The following is a 15458-nucleotide window of genomic DNA, read 5'->3' as shown; positions in this document are numbered from 1 at the left end:
AGTTTAGATTTGTGTACAGTTTCTGTTAATAATGTATTGTATTAAGTGTCCATTTCATTATAGTATTCAGATGTATCATAAATAATTGAACATGCACATGTATTTTATGTTCCGTTTAAGAGGGGCGGTGAATGGGGTCACATTTGAGCATTTAAAAATGTGCTTGAAAGTAACGCATTAGTTACTTAACTAGTAACTAGTTACTTTTATAATTTGTAACTGAGGATCTAATTTAGTTACTTTTTTAGAGAAGTAACTAGTAACTGTAACACTTTACTTTTTAAAAGTATAACACCTAACACCTTAGCAGTCAAAATACATCACGTCATAACCTACTCTTTCTAATCAAGTTGATACAGTTTTTTCATTTTGCTTGAACTTTTTATTATTTTTCCAGGATCCGAATAGTTAATTTCATCCTTCATCACACCTACATCAACACAGGAGGTGAGTATAATTGGTTTAATAGAGTTCTATAGTATCATCCCTAGCTTTGTGGACTTTCAGCAAACATACAGCAGACATAACATATTATCCACTCAGAATTTAAACAGGCAGCCATGAATGTTGCGTATCGTATGTTGCGTTATGAGACAAAAAGCCTCTCATGTTCTGTTTTTTTTTTAATCAGAAAATCTGGAGGAGCTGTTGATGAAGGATGTGTTTGAAACCATGTTCTGCCTCCATGAGGTGAGTCAACCTTTGCTGATCTCATTAAACTGCTGGAGCTTTTAAACAATCAAGCTTTTTGTCTAAGATCCTTTAATATTGATTATCTGCTGATACAACACAAGCTGATAGTTAAACAGCTGCACACAGTACACTCTACTACAACCTGAACATGAGAATAAATATAACTTAATTTCTCCTGAAAGAATTGTTTTTGCCCAACATGCACAGAATACACATTTAAAGATATGACATGTTGATTAAATAATTGTCTAAAAAACCTTTTTACACCTTAATCTAAATACATTGATTCAAAACAATTATGGTGTTGTTATATCAGTTCATTTTAAAGGACTAAAAGTATAAGTCAAGGCCAGAGGTGGGTAGTAACGAGTTACATTTACTCCGTTACATTTACTCCGTTACATTTACTTGAGTAAGTTTTTGAAAAAATTGTACTTCTTGGAGTAGTTTTAAATCACTATACTTTTACTTTTACTTGAGTAGATTAGTGAAGAAGAAACTGTACTCTTACTCCGCTACATCAGGCTATAATGAGCTTGTTACTCGTTACTACGCTTCATTGTTTTTACCCCAGCGTACGTCTCATTTTAATGTTTTATTTTGACAGAGAGAGAGTCTTCCGCTGAAGGCTTTACCACGTGACTGTGCTTAACCAATCACACGTCGTTGTTCAGTCAAGTGACCATACTCGTTTCAGCAGCGCGACAGGTTAGCAGCTACCGTTAGCTTACAGTTGTAGCAAAGACGTCAGAAGCAAAACGTCGCCAAGGCAACGCAAACCAGGAGGACATTGGTTGAAACGTGGCGGTAGTTTTAGTTTTGCTGTGGAGAGGTGATCTTTGTCTTTTAGTTACATACAGTATGTTGTTACACATGCAGTATCCATCCAAATTTGATGTGACAAGTCTCTCAAATAGCTATTTGTAAATAATAAATTAATTTTAATTTATTTATTGATTGATGGACTATAATTTGCCTAAATATGATTTTTTGTATTTTGTCTTTCGATGATGCTTGTGTTAAGAAATAAATCAGACGTTACTCACAGTTACTCACTACTTGAGTAGTTTTTTCATCAAGTACTTTTTTTACTCTTACTCAAGTAATTATTTGTATGACTACTTTTACTTTTACTTGAGTCATAATTTTCTAAAGTAACAGTACTTTTACTTGAGTACTTTTTGGCTACTCTACCCACCTCTGCTCAAGGCTATCCTTTTGCCCAGATGTTGTAACGTGTAGTGAAAGAGTGTATAGCATATAGGATGATGTCTGTATGTTTTTTTTTCATGATTCACAGAGAAAGAAGCAGAACAATCTGAAGAAGAATGGGCTCGTGTCGGGTCTGTTTACAGGACAAACATTTTACGACATCAAGTCAGTCAGTCTGTCTGTCTGTCGTGTTCGTTGTCTATCCGTCTGTCTGTGTGATGTTAACATAACGATTAAGGAAGCAAAATGTAAAACTGTTTCATTGTTTACCATTGGTTTTCAAACTTAGACAAAGTACTGAGGTGAAAGGGCAGGCATAGTTATTGTAGTTTGGCTGCTGATTTGAAAGCTCACCTATATAGTCAGCTTATGGAAGCGATTAGATACGTGGTGTGGGATTTCTGCATTTGCGTCAAAAATGGTACTTGTTCTGGGATCCATAACTCAGTCTGGACACAAAATCACATAATACACACTTCTCTTTAACTTCAGCGTGACTTACAGTCTGAGGGTTATTGCTGATGTCCATCATCAATAAAAATCTATAATCCACTTGAAATTATGGAAAATTGTTCCTGAGAATCCTCATGTTTAAATTAATCCCTATCAAAGTAATCCACTGATTGATTCATTACGTCTGCCTGTGTTTCTTTCCTGCAGGTGTTACTTTGGAGAGAAATTGGCTTTGTACTTCTTGTGGCTGGAATGGTATACCAAACTGCTGGTTCCAGCTGCTGCTCTGGTGTTGTAGTGTTCCTGTATGGACTTGCCTTTTCAACACCAACCCTCTCATGTGAGTCAAATGTTGTTGAAGTTATATGTGGTAAATTATCTAAAATGTGGAAACACTGGTTAACTTGGTTAGAATTTTAAATCTGTGAATTCTCTGGTGGTATTAAATTACACCAGGCCGATGCAAGAACATTTGCAGATTTTTCTTCTAAACCTCAAGATTTTCTTAGAAGTTTGTTTGTGCGGGTTTTCAAAGTCAGATTCACCATAATAATAATAACATTGAATTGTATAGCGCTTTTCCCGAGCTCAAATCGCTTAACAGGGTAGAGACAGGGTGTTTATAAAAAAAAAAAAACTAAGGATAGCAGAACCGAAAAGATGGGTCTTCAGACAGGACTGAAAAATGGTGAGGGACTCAGAGATGCGGATCTCATGGGGGAGGGAGTTCCACAGCCTTGGAGCTGCCCTGGAAAGGCTCGGTCCCCAAAACTGCGGAGCTTTGACTGGGGACATAGAGGAGACCGGCTGTGGTGGATCTGAGGGCCCTGAAGGTTGGTAGGGGGAGAGCAGGACATTGAGGTATGACGGGGCAAGGTGTGGATGGCTTTGTAGGTGAGGACCAGGATCTTGTATGTGATCCGGTGAGAGATGGGAAGCCAGTGAAGCTGTTTTAGGACCGGAGTGATGTGGTGCCAGGATGGTGAGCGGGTGATGAGACGTGCACTGAGTTCTGAACCAGTTTGGAGCCTTTATGAGGTTGAGCTGAGGCCAGGGGAGTAGTGAGTTGCAAAGTCGAGTCGGAGGAGATAAGGCAGAATAAGTCTTTCGGCAGCAGAGGGAGTGAGTGAGGTCTGATTTTAGCAATATTTCGAAGGTGAAAGAAGGAGGTTTTGATGACTTGACGGATGTGAGGCTCAAGGGAGAGGGTTGAATCAAAAATCACACCAAGGTTGCGGGCCTGGGGAGATGGGGAGACAATGTGCGTCAATGATGAGAGTGGGGTTGTTGGCTTTGCAGAGAGTGGATTTGGAGCCGATGAGGAGGAATTCTGTTTTATTGCTGTTTAGTTTGAGAAAGTTGTGGGCATCAGGTTTTGATTGCTGACAGACAGGAGTTGATGTGGGAAGGGGGGGATTGTGGGGGGAGTGGTGCTGCGTAGATCTGGGTGTCATCGCATAACAGTGGAAGTTTAGGTTGAAATGGCGGAGTATCTGACCAAGGGGGAGGAGGAGATGATGAAAAGAAGGGGGACCGAGTACGGAGCCTGGGGAACGCCTTGGGTGACTGAGGCAGTAGCAGAGATGTGGTTATGAAGGGATATGAAATGAGATCTGTCAGAAAGGTAGGAACGGAGCCAGGTGAGTGCAGTACCTTCGATCAAGGTCTTTGAGTCTTTGAGCAGAATGTTTAGGCTCACAGTATCGAAGGCTGCACTCAGGTCAAGAAGAATAAGGATGTTGAGGGAACCAACTCTTGACATAGTGAATACATTGTTTTAAATTGTATTAACAAATCCACGGCACTAACTTACCAAGTATTTCTGATCCGATCTGTGAGTGGGAAAGTTTCATTTAATGAAAAATTAAATAAAGAATAATTTTATATCCTGCTTTCTGAAATCAGCAGACGAGATTAAGCATGTTGGGGGACTGAAACAATCTATCATATATGTATATATAAAACATATATCATAGTATTAAAGTACTGGTGTAACAGCATGTAATCAAAGCAGAGCTCTGTGACAGACATGAACAGGGAATGTTTGACATGAAGTTTAAAGAAATGCAACACTGTCCAAATGAGAGTCAATCGAGACAGAGACAGAAAAAAAATTGTTTTCTACTTACCAGTTCATAATTTCTGTGATGCCAGAGACGTATATCTAGCCTATCTAGTGTCTAAATAATCATTTGGCAATATTATTTGTAATGATCAAAAAACAAGTGGAGATCAAATTAGGTCATATTATTTAATTTTATTAGAGCAACTCTGCAACTTGCGACCGTGCATTTGCACGGCAGTCAGATAAATCATCACTGATAAAAAGGGAACTCCCTGCTGTGTTCATGATGCCCTCACACAGACTTGGGCGTTACTTTTGATTGTAGCTGAAATTTTGATAAGCAGATCAGTAATGTTGTTAAAAGGAGTTTTTTCCAGTCGGCTGCTAACTAAGTTGAGCCTTTGCTGGGCAGGCACGACCTAGAAAAGCCCATTCATGCTTTTATTAGTTCAGTTTGGACACTGTAATGGTTCTCTATGTTGGTCTGAATCAGACGTCCACCTCACGCCTTCAACTTGGGTAAAATGCGTGCTGCTCGCTTTTAACAATACATAATTTTTCATTCTATTAAGCACTTTGGATACCTGCTGGTTGCTGTAAAGTGCTATATGAATAAATTTTGATTGATTCTATTGTTACTACGTCATACAGTTAGCTGTGAAAGGGGCATGGCTAAAGCATAGGGGGGCGGGCCAAACCATGACCAATGAACAGAACTCACATCCACACACTCTACCTAACACAATAGTGTACATGAAATGGGTCATTAGTTATTAAATGGCGTGGCTTAAGCAAATCTTCACCACACAAGCTCTTCATTGTTCAGTTCATTAGCTTCAGAAAGGGGGCGTGGCAAAAGCATACGGTTATGGCTCACATTCTAAGTTAAATTTCAATTAAATTGGATGATGTTTGTCACATAGGCTGATTTCTTGTTGCCAGCGGGGGGCGCTATGACAAAAGTAAAATTGGCCTGTATATGTCCTCAGGCCTGGACTCTTTGATTTCTTCAAAGATGATTAGCTCCCTTCTTAACCTTCCTGTTGTCTCGGGTCAAATTTGACCCCTTTAAAAATGTCTATCCGAAATATGCGTTTCTTTTAACTAAATTACCACAAATGGATTGGATTCCATACAATGCTCTTTGCATACAGTTGATCACTTTCATTCTGATTAACTCATCTGTGCGTTCCACGATCTGAACTATCAGTCAAAATATTCATATTCTGCTTTTTTTAACTCAAATTTAGATTAATTCTATATAAATGAGGTTTTGTCCATGAATTCCAAAATGTATATAGAACTGTATAGTGTAGTAAGGTGGTGTTAGTGAAAACTATAAGAAAAAGTCTGAAAAAGGGACTAAATGTCAAATTTAGGTTGCATACTTTACACATTCCTTTTGCCCCTTCATGAATCCTGCAGCCACTTGCCTGGTTTAAATGAAACATTGCCCCACACTGGACTGAACTGTGAGAGAGTCCAATGTGTTCATTATCTTTTACCTCATACCCTACATTAACCATATAAGAACTATAGGAGAGCAGTATGTATCTTAAGCTTGGGCTGGGGCAGGTACAAATCAATGGTATCTTAAGGAAATATATTTATTCTACTTATCATTGATATGTTCAGGACACCCACCTTCTATTGATTTGTGTACTGAGTTTATTATTACTTCCTAGTTTGTTGGTGCTATAATTCTAAATGGGTGTTTTTTTGATGCCCAAATATGTAAAATTAGACTCTAGATCATGAAAGCAAATAGGTATTGGTTATATATTGTCTTTCATTTGCATTAAGCCGCATTTTAAAGCATTTAATTCATATCCCAAGACACTACCAAACATGTTGATTAATCTAACTTGCTGGTAGGATGTTTTTAATAAGTTTTAAGAATACTTACACTACCGTTCAAAGTTTGGGGGTCACATGGAAATGTCCTTATTTTTGAAGAAAAGCACTGTACTTTTCAATGAAGATAACTTTAAACTAGTCTTAACTTTAAGAAATACACTCTATACATTCTAATGTGGTAAATGACTATTCTAGCTGCAAATGTCTGGTTTTTTTGGTGCAATATCTACTAGGTGTATAGAGGCCCATTTCCAGCAACTTTCACTCCAGGGTTCCAATGGTACAATGTGTTTGCTCATTGGCTCGAAGGCTAATTGATGATTAGAAAACCCTTGTCAATCATGTTCACACATCTGAAAACAGTTTGGTCGTTACAGAAGCAACAAACTGACCTCCTTGAGCAGATTGAGTTTCTGGAGATCACATTTGTGGGGTCACATACACTCAAAATGGCCAGAAAAGAGAACTTTCATCTGAAACTCGACAGTCTATTCTTGTCTTAGAAATGAAGGCTATTCCATGCGAGACATTGCTAAGAAATAGAAGATTTCCACACGGTGTGTACTACTCCCTTCAGAGGACAGCACAACGGCTCTAACCAGAGTAGAAAAGAATGGGAGGCCGCGTTGCACAACTGAGCAAGAAGATAAGTACATTAGAGTCTCTAGTTTGAGAAACAGACGCCTCACAGGTCCCCACCTGGCATCTTCATTAAATAGTACCCGCAAAACCCAGTGTCAACATCTACATGAAGAGGCGGCTGCGGGATTCTGAGCTTCAGGCAGAGTGGCAAAGAAAAAGCCATATCTGAGACTGGCCAATAAAAGAAAAAGATTAAGATGGCAAAAGAACACAGACATTGGACAGAGGAAGACTGGAAAAAAGTGTTGTGGACGGATGAATCCAAGTTTGAGGTGTTTGGATCACAAAGAAGAACTTTTGTGAGCAAACAAATGAAACAAATGAAAGATGCTGGAAGAATGCCTGACGCCATCTGTTTAAGCATGGTGGAGGTAATATGAGCTGGGCTGTGGTTGATTTGGTGCTGGTAAGGTGGGAGATTTGTACAGGGTAAAAGGGATTCTGAATAAGGAAGGCTATCACTCCATTTGGCAACGCCATGCCATACCCAGTGGACAGCGCTTGATTGGAGCCAATTTCATCCTACACAGGACAATGACCCTAACACACCTCCAATTGTGCAGAACTATTTAGAGCAGAAGCAGGCAGCTGGTATCGGTAATGGAGTGGCCAGCGCAGTCACCAGATCTGAACCCCATTGAGCTGTTGGTGGGAGCAGCCTTACCGTATTGTCGCAAAAGTGCCCATCCAACCAATCCAACTTGTGGAGCTGCTTCTGGAAGCGTGGGTGCAATTTCTCCAGATTACCTCAACAAATTAAACACTAGAATCAGCATTGCAGAAAGGCTGCAATGCTGTAATTGCTGCAAATGGAGGATTCTTGACGAAAGCAAATTTTGATGTAAAAAAAATCTATTTCAAAGACAATCATTATTTCTACCTTGTCAATGTCTTGACTCTATTTTCTATCTTTCACAACGTATGGTGGTGAATAAGGGTGACTTTTCAGGGGAAAACACAAATTGTTGGGTGACCCCAAACTTTTGAACGGTGTGTACATCGTCAGCAAAAAGAGCTATTCATAATCTCTATTGCCAGTTTGTATCCTTGTATTGCCTATTAGATCTAATTGCTACTTCTAGTGGTTCAATAGCTAGGATGAACAGAATTGTGATAGAGGTAAAGCTAAGGGGAAACCTCTTGTGATATTGAAGGGCTAAGACACTACTTCATTTGTCAGTACTACAAGCTATAGGGTTGAGATGTAATAGTTTGATCCGTTAGGGAAAGTATTTCCAACCAAATCAAGCTAGAACGTCAAAGATATAAGTCACTCAAACCTATTGAAGGCCTTCTCCGCATCAAGCGAAAGAAGAGCGTGTCTTTTTCTTCTTTTTGGCATACAGTACATTATGAAATCCTTACCTTGTCTGTGCATTGTCCAAAGGGTTGCTTAGTGTCTTTATATTCATAGGTAACATGCAATAAACCATAAGTCTTATTCCCATTCCCTTTAAAAGCCAGGCCGCTTTGTACCTTGGGGCATTGCTATTATGATGGTGGATTTGCAGCGTTATTTTTTATCCAATTTATCTTTAAAGTATTTACATAAGTCTGTTGGGAGAACCTTTTGTTTTGATGACATGATCTATTCATTGATGGATTTCTTTACGTTTGATTAAGTAATCACCTTTTGAAGGTCATATACAGTGGTGTGCTGAATGTACCAAGTGGTGTGAGGATTGTTCTTAGTTTTGACAATTGTTTGTTTCAGTACATGTGCCAATGTTTGAAAAAACTGTAATCATGTTTGTTCTAAAACACAAAGCATGTTTTTCTGCATCACGGCACAACATGAGTAACGTTTTATTTCCAGAACCTTTAACCGTTGTCTCTGTGTGGCCCTCAGTACGGAATGTGTCATCCGACATAATTATGTGTCCTCGTTGTGATAAGAGATGTACAGTTGGCAGCTGTCCGAAACCTGCACCTATGCTAAGGTAAACTCATCTCATGTCACTTTTTTATACTGTACTTGATTTGCTCCCTTCAACCATCTGATGTCAGTTTTGAAGTGAGAATATAACTCACAAATGTCATCCATTACTCACTTAAAATGGATTGTATACACAAACAGTACTAAAACTGTTTGACAAAATGCATAGTTGCATCTCAACATTCTCCCGGACTGCTATATGTTTACAATCTATCAAATAATTTCGTCATCCTAATTGTCCTATGCTGTAATTTATTGTTGGTCTATTCTGTACACACATCTTTTTGCATGGCTGTCTGTGCAGGGTGACGAGTCCCCCCTCTGTAGCTCGGATCTCTTTCATTGTTAAAAAGATATAAGACCGTATTGAGCCATGAAGTTTTAGACGCATTAATCTAATTAATGTGCAACTGCAATTCTGACGAAGTTCTTGCTACCAGACGAAAGTAGTTTACCACATTCATACACACTGATAGTGGGCTTTAGTAACGCGAGTCATCTTCAGGACGTTAGATGTCTGCTGCATTCATACAGTTAATTATAACAACAGAAAACCCCAATAGCTGCTTTCTTTGGATGCTCAAAAAGCATTCTACAGGGTGAAAGGGAGCTTTTTGCGAGTATCACTAGGAAAATTTGGATGTGGGGATGGTGAATGAATGGTTATCTATTCACGACCCAGGACGGCAATAATAACAAATGGAAGGAGATCACCCTTTTTTAACTTAACACATGGGACCAAACAGGGGGAGCCTCTTAGCCCTCTGCTTTTACATTATTTCTGGAACTCTGGCCACTGCAAAAGGGCCAAGGCCAGTATAAAGCGGTGTGCATGGGAAGAGTAACACAAATATTCTTTATGCAGATGTATTTTTGTTGCACACCTATAATATGCACTCATGTGTCTATTAGCATCTTGATATATCTCGGCAGAGGAGAAGTGCTCATAGCAAGATTTAGACAGGTTATGAACAATATTTGAGAGAAAAAAAGCCTTTTGTGTACATAGAAAAAGTCTTAGATCTTTGAGTTCATCTCATGAAAATGTGGGCAAAAAACCAAAGTTAAGTTTTAATTTTTGTTCAGTATATGTCCCCTTTTAAGGAAAAATTGAGTTGAATTTGGAATTTGATAATGAATTTGACCTTATGGGGTAATAATTAACATAATCAAGATGGTGGTTATGATAAAATCTCTAACGGAATCTTCAAAGCAATATAATATTTTATTAAACAGTTCTACAGAATGGAAAAAAGCCCGATTAGTATAAAAAAACTATTTTCCTCATAGATAGTGGTAGTATAGCACTCCAAATGTGGAATTGCATAACATAGCATCCTGAGATCAATAAATTAGCAAGGATGTGGACAACTATGATGACTACATCCGGGGTGGGTAAAGATGTGGAGAAGAGGTGCTTGCCACCCATCTGGTTGACTATTGTCCAGAAGAATCCAAAACACGACAAGGGAGATACCTCATCATGAAACATTCTCAGAGAGCAAGAGCACATAAGATTTTGGCGTATTTCACAATATAATCAAAGCTCTTTCTATTCCTATTCCAGCAAGGAATAATCCCTGATCTGTATTGGGAAAAAAAACATTTTTGTGGCAAAAATTGTTGCAACAGGGGATACGTGTTGTTTAAGCTGTACAGAGAACACTCATTTTAGTCATTGAGGACCTTAAAGAACATTTAATTCAACTGAAAAGGGATTTTTGGAAATATTTGCAGTTGAGAAGTGGCATGAGAGTTGTTTTGGTGTTTTACTGAGAAGGGAAGAAGAGGAGAAAAGTGTGTTCAGGAGTTCCTAAATTATCCAAGCATTTTACATTCTGCCTCTATTTTATGACAACCCACACTATGTGAAGGCTTGACACTAAAATGGCAAAGGATTTTGGTAGGATAGTGATAAAGGCTTATGGCAGGACATTACTCGAATGTGGGAGGGCTAAAGGATGCCAGAAATAATTCATCCATTTTAAAACTGTGCATGATACTATTTACACCTAACAGTTGTCTAAATGGGCTTAACCTTGGTAAATTAAATGCTGTAAATGTAAGGCCCTTGTGAACGGCAGTGTTTAAAAAAGTTTGAGGGTGGCTCACAACCCCCTGCCAGACTCCCACAATTATGCCTGTAAGGGGATAGGTCCCTCATGCCCCCAGGCCTTGCTAAATCGAAGCAGGACTGACATGGGTTATTTAGCTCCAGACTCATTTTGCATAATGGAAGAGTCGAATAGACCAGTTTATACGGACTAGCTTAAACTTATGACAGACATGCGACCTTTGAACTCTAATCAAAAGGATGCAGATATTCCAAGAGAAAACAAACATTCATGGATGTCTTTGAATATATCTTGCTACTGACTTTTAGATGGGAGTTAGGGCATTGGTTGGCTATAAATAATTATGGATGTGAAGGAACACATATGTGTGCTTATATTTGTGGTTACATGTGTAAGGGTATGGGATTCCATTCAGATTCTTTTGTAGCTACCTTTTTTATTTATTCTTATTTTATTTTCTATTGTTTGGATTCCAATGTTATAAAAAACACCATATTTGTTGTACGCATTTGGTGCAGCTCATGTTTGTCACCCTGTGTGTAGCTCACTATTTTAGCTACCGAATGAGGCATCGCACTTCTGTTCCATCTTTGTTGGAGACACACATGCGCAGTAGCTAGGTCAGCACTACAAGCCAGTCAGAAGCAACATAAGGGCATGCACGCTAGCAGCTAGGCGAGCATTATAACGTTTGTACAGGGTTGATGCACTTTTGTCACAGATAGTAAAGGCTGGACTACAATAGAGCTGCATTTGGAACAGTGTTTTTCGTTGGAAGATGGTAAGTCCCTTTGGGGTGGATTTGTTTTTTTTTTACTTTGTAAACCTATTACATACCCCAAAAAGATATATAACACAATGAAGGGAAGGGAAAAAACAGCCAAAAACTAATATGAGCACTTTAAGAGGCTTTACCATCTACTACAGTCCATAAACTGTATTGAGTTGATGGAGAGTTAGTCAGGACATTAGACACAAACATATCCTTGTTCAATGAAAGCTGGTACTGCTATTTATCTTTTGTGTGTTATTATATTTATAATGGTTTCCTTGATGGGACGTAGTATTTTGTATCCATACAGGTCCCCACCTGTTTGACAATGAGGGTACTGGTGGCTTTTGTCTATTCATGGCAATCTGGGGTGAGTGGGATTATTACTAATCTGATAGTATGTGTGAATTTAATCTAATGTGATTACTCTAGTTTTCTACTAGGTATGTAGCACTGCTTGTGTATTGGTTAAAATCAATAAATGTGTACAACAATAAACTGGTTCAGATAAAAATTTAATGTGAAGCAATTTTTAAACAGCATAGGGCGTAATCTAGTTTTGATTACAGTTCTTTGACTTCCGACGTTCACTCCATCTTAGTTTTATTCATCTGAAGAGATTTTTCCATTTGGTAGTTATTTTACGTGGAATTGTCTTAAAGTCTTTTTTGTTAAGAAAATAAATGTAGATGCACTTTTGACAAGACACATCTGGTTGTTTGCTTAGTTTATGTAAGAACATTTCAGTAATTATCTGCAACTCCTCGGTTAAAAACATCTGGAGAAAATCTATCCTGAACTTGAGTATCGTTACATCCCTAGTGTCGACTCTAAAGTTATCTACTCTGGTATCTAATTTGATTAATCTAACTAATCTAATGTCATCACTCAGTTGTTTGTCTCTGTGTGTTTTCAGCCACTCTGTTCTGGAGCTGTGGACAGACACAGAGCCAGACCATGTTTCTCAGTGGAAGGTCTATGACGGTGTGAGGAAGAGGTAAGACAGACAAATCTTTTAAAGATTATTTTTTGGGGCATTTTGGCCCTTTATTGACAGGACAGTTTAGACGAGAAAGGGGAGAGAGAGGGGGGTGACATGCACCAAAGGGCCGCAGGCCGGACTCGAACCCGGGCCCACTGCTCGCAGGAGTAAACCTCTATCATATGGCACCCGCTCTACCAAAGACAGACAAATTGAGTCTAGATCCTGTGTAGGTTATCCGTAGTGTTCTGTTGCACCTCACTAATTGCATCCCTACAATTTTCCTGATGTCAGTGTTCGAAAATCTCAAACGTAAGAAAATTGTTAAAAGAAAGTCCATTCTTTAGGGTCAAACTGAACTTAGTAAACACTCAAAATAAGTCTGTATTATATGTATTGCATCAGAACAGAACCCAAAAACATAAGAAGAATACATCTGGGAATGAAAACCATAATTTAAAAACAAGAAAACTGAAACTTGCAACCATGCTGTAGTCACTTTTTTTAATTTATTTTTTGCTGAGTGTGTATTTTTGCGATGATAAAATTACTGTTTATTTAATGGAGTCTGGTGCTTGGTGATGTGGATGTTTTTTAGGTGAAACAAAAAAGATCTTTTCCTTTAATAAAAAAGTGGACCTCTGTGGAGATACTTTCTATAATGTTGTCAGACATTAGAACACTAATATGAGCCTGTCAGTGGTAAAGCAAGCATTTTGTGGACGTAAATTGAAGATGTGCAATTGACGATAACTTACTTGGCGGCTGGGCTCAGTGTAGATGCGGTTGCTGCCAATCGGAAGGTTGGTGTTTGATCCCCGCCCCCGCAGTCATTGTCGAAGTGTCCTGGGGCAAGACAGGACCCGAGTGCCCCCGGTGCTGCGCATCGAGTGTGATGTGTGTGAGTGTTTATCTGATGAGCAGGTGGCACCTTGTACGGCAGCCCCGGCACGCAGTGTGTGAATGGTGAATGTTCCCGTAGATGTAAAAGCGCTTTGAGCAGTTGTTAAGACTGGAAAAGCGCTATATAAATACAGCACCTTTACATTTACATTGTATTTTGTTTGGTGCTCGATGCAAAAAAGTGTGTTCACGATTCCAGTTTTAGATCATTTTTATTTATTTACTTTACTTTTTTGTTAGCTGTTTTTAAATTTAATTCCCTGAGCTCAATTTAAAGCATATTCTTAACCTTGAAAAAAGTTAAAGCACAAGGCTCTCATTTCTAACCTAATGTAGAAATCAGTGCAGATATGAGCGCAGAAGATCCCTTACAACGACTTATGTGGATATGAAAGTTTGTATCACACAGTAAGACCAAGTAAGTACGCTGATAAATCCAGCGGCTGAAATGATGTAATTTAATATCATGCCCCAATATCTTCTGTTTGAGGCCTCACCCTACTATTAGGACATGCTAGACATAACCGGCTAAGAAGCAGCACTTTTCAGAGGTGGACATTGAAACCCTGACATCTCAGTTTAATTTGCAGTAACGTGTGTCCTATTTGGCAGCCTAAAAACTGTATTAGGCTGTAGGAAGAATGTAGAATGAAAAGATCACTGATGCGGTCAGTGTTGCTGTATTAATCCAACTCCAGCTGAGTTTTTAATTACATCCTTACTATGTATACTCCTAATGTATATAAAGGCTTATATTGCCAATCTCTTAGGCCTACATGTAGGTGTACCTATTATTAAATAAACACACGATAGTGGAGTTAATGCAGTTTTTTTAATTTTACTTGTGTTTCGTGAGTCAAAGCCCAGTTTGTGAGAAGAGCGCGTGTCCTTTTCTGAGACAACGTACCCCATGAGACTAAAACACAAAGCCACCGTGGCTTGTGTGTTTAGTTACATGTTGGACTGTTCTCGTTCTAGAGGTCTTCTAAAAGAGCTAGATCTGCCATTGTTTGATAAGTGATCAACTGATGACTTCTCTTTTCCTGTTACATGCTGCACCGCAAGTCCACCCCTGACTTGAGTACACAAGGTCGGACAGACTTGAGCTTTTTTTCACAGCCTCGCTCACTTTCAATAGCTAAATGCCGAACTGTGCATAGGAATCAGCGTACACCCCTCCTATGCTGTTTTAAGTAATACGTACGTTTCATAAATGAGGACCAAGTTACTGACTGGCTTCTGTAGCTTTATCTACATCTCACAGTCTTTATTATTGCATAAAGATTTCTAAAGAAAGTCCCTCTCCTCTGCATGTTACAGCTCTTGTTAAAGCACTTGATTCGAGGACAGAGAAATCTTTGTAATTTAAAGCTAGAGCGTCCTATTATGCTAATTTCTCTAGGTTCATAATTGTATTTTGAGGTTGTACCAGAATAGCGTTACATGGTTTAATTTTCAAATTGTGTCTCCCTCTTTTCACCCTGTGTCTTGGGTCTCTGTTTTAGTTACAGAGTGAGACATCTCGCTTGTTTTAGCTACAGAATGAAAGACATCTCACTTCTCTACGTTGCACATGCGCAGTAGCTAGATAGATCACATCAATAGATAAGGGAGACTTCTCTAACGAGGCACGCTTGTGGAATACTGCAGACAGGGACATAGAAGTAGTTCTTTGAAAGTTTGGTCAACTAGTGTGTGTTGTACAGTGTTTTGCCATTGAGAAACGACCTAGTAGCTAGCGCTAGCATGCTATGGTTAGGCACTCATCTCGCTAATGACGTGAAGAGATCCGAGGCTGAAGGCAGAGAACATTCAAAAACCGTATCTCACTCAAAACGCATGATTTTCCAAGTTTGTATGCAGTGAAG

General features: G+C 38.9%; 1 protein-coding gene across 2 annotated transcripts in view; it reads left to right on the top strand.

Moving 5' to 3' along the window:
• The window catches only part of LOC116686789 (anoctamin-9), a 142390-nt gene that overhangs the window by 12002 nt on the left and 114930 nt on the right, over window positions 1–15458 (top strand). For both annotated transcript variants that reach the window (XM_032511841.1, XM_032511839.1), the window contains exons 5-6: window positions 398–447; window positions 632–690. In XM_032511841.1, the coding sequence (XP_032367732.1) occupies window positions 398–447; window positions 632–690 (109 nt within the window). The remainder of the gene's footprint in view (window positions 1–397; window positions 448–631; window positions 691–15458) is intronic.

Source organism: Etheostoma spectabile, unplaced genomic scaffold, assembly GCF_008692095.1.
Source record: "Etheostoma spectabile isolate EspeVRDwgs_2016 unplaced genomic scaffold, UIUC_Espe_1.0 scaffold48, whole genome shotgun sequence".
In the NCBI taxonomy this organism is placed as follows: Eukaryota; Metazoa; Chordata; class Actinopteri; order Perciformes; family Percidae; genus Etheostoma; species Etheostoma spectabile.
Note: the sequence above shows the minus strand (reverse complement) of the source record. Positions and strands in the feature narration are given on the sequence as shown.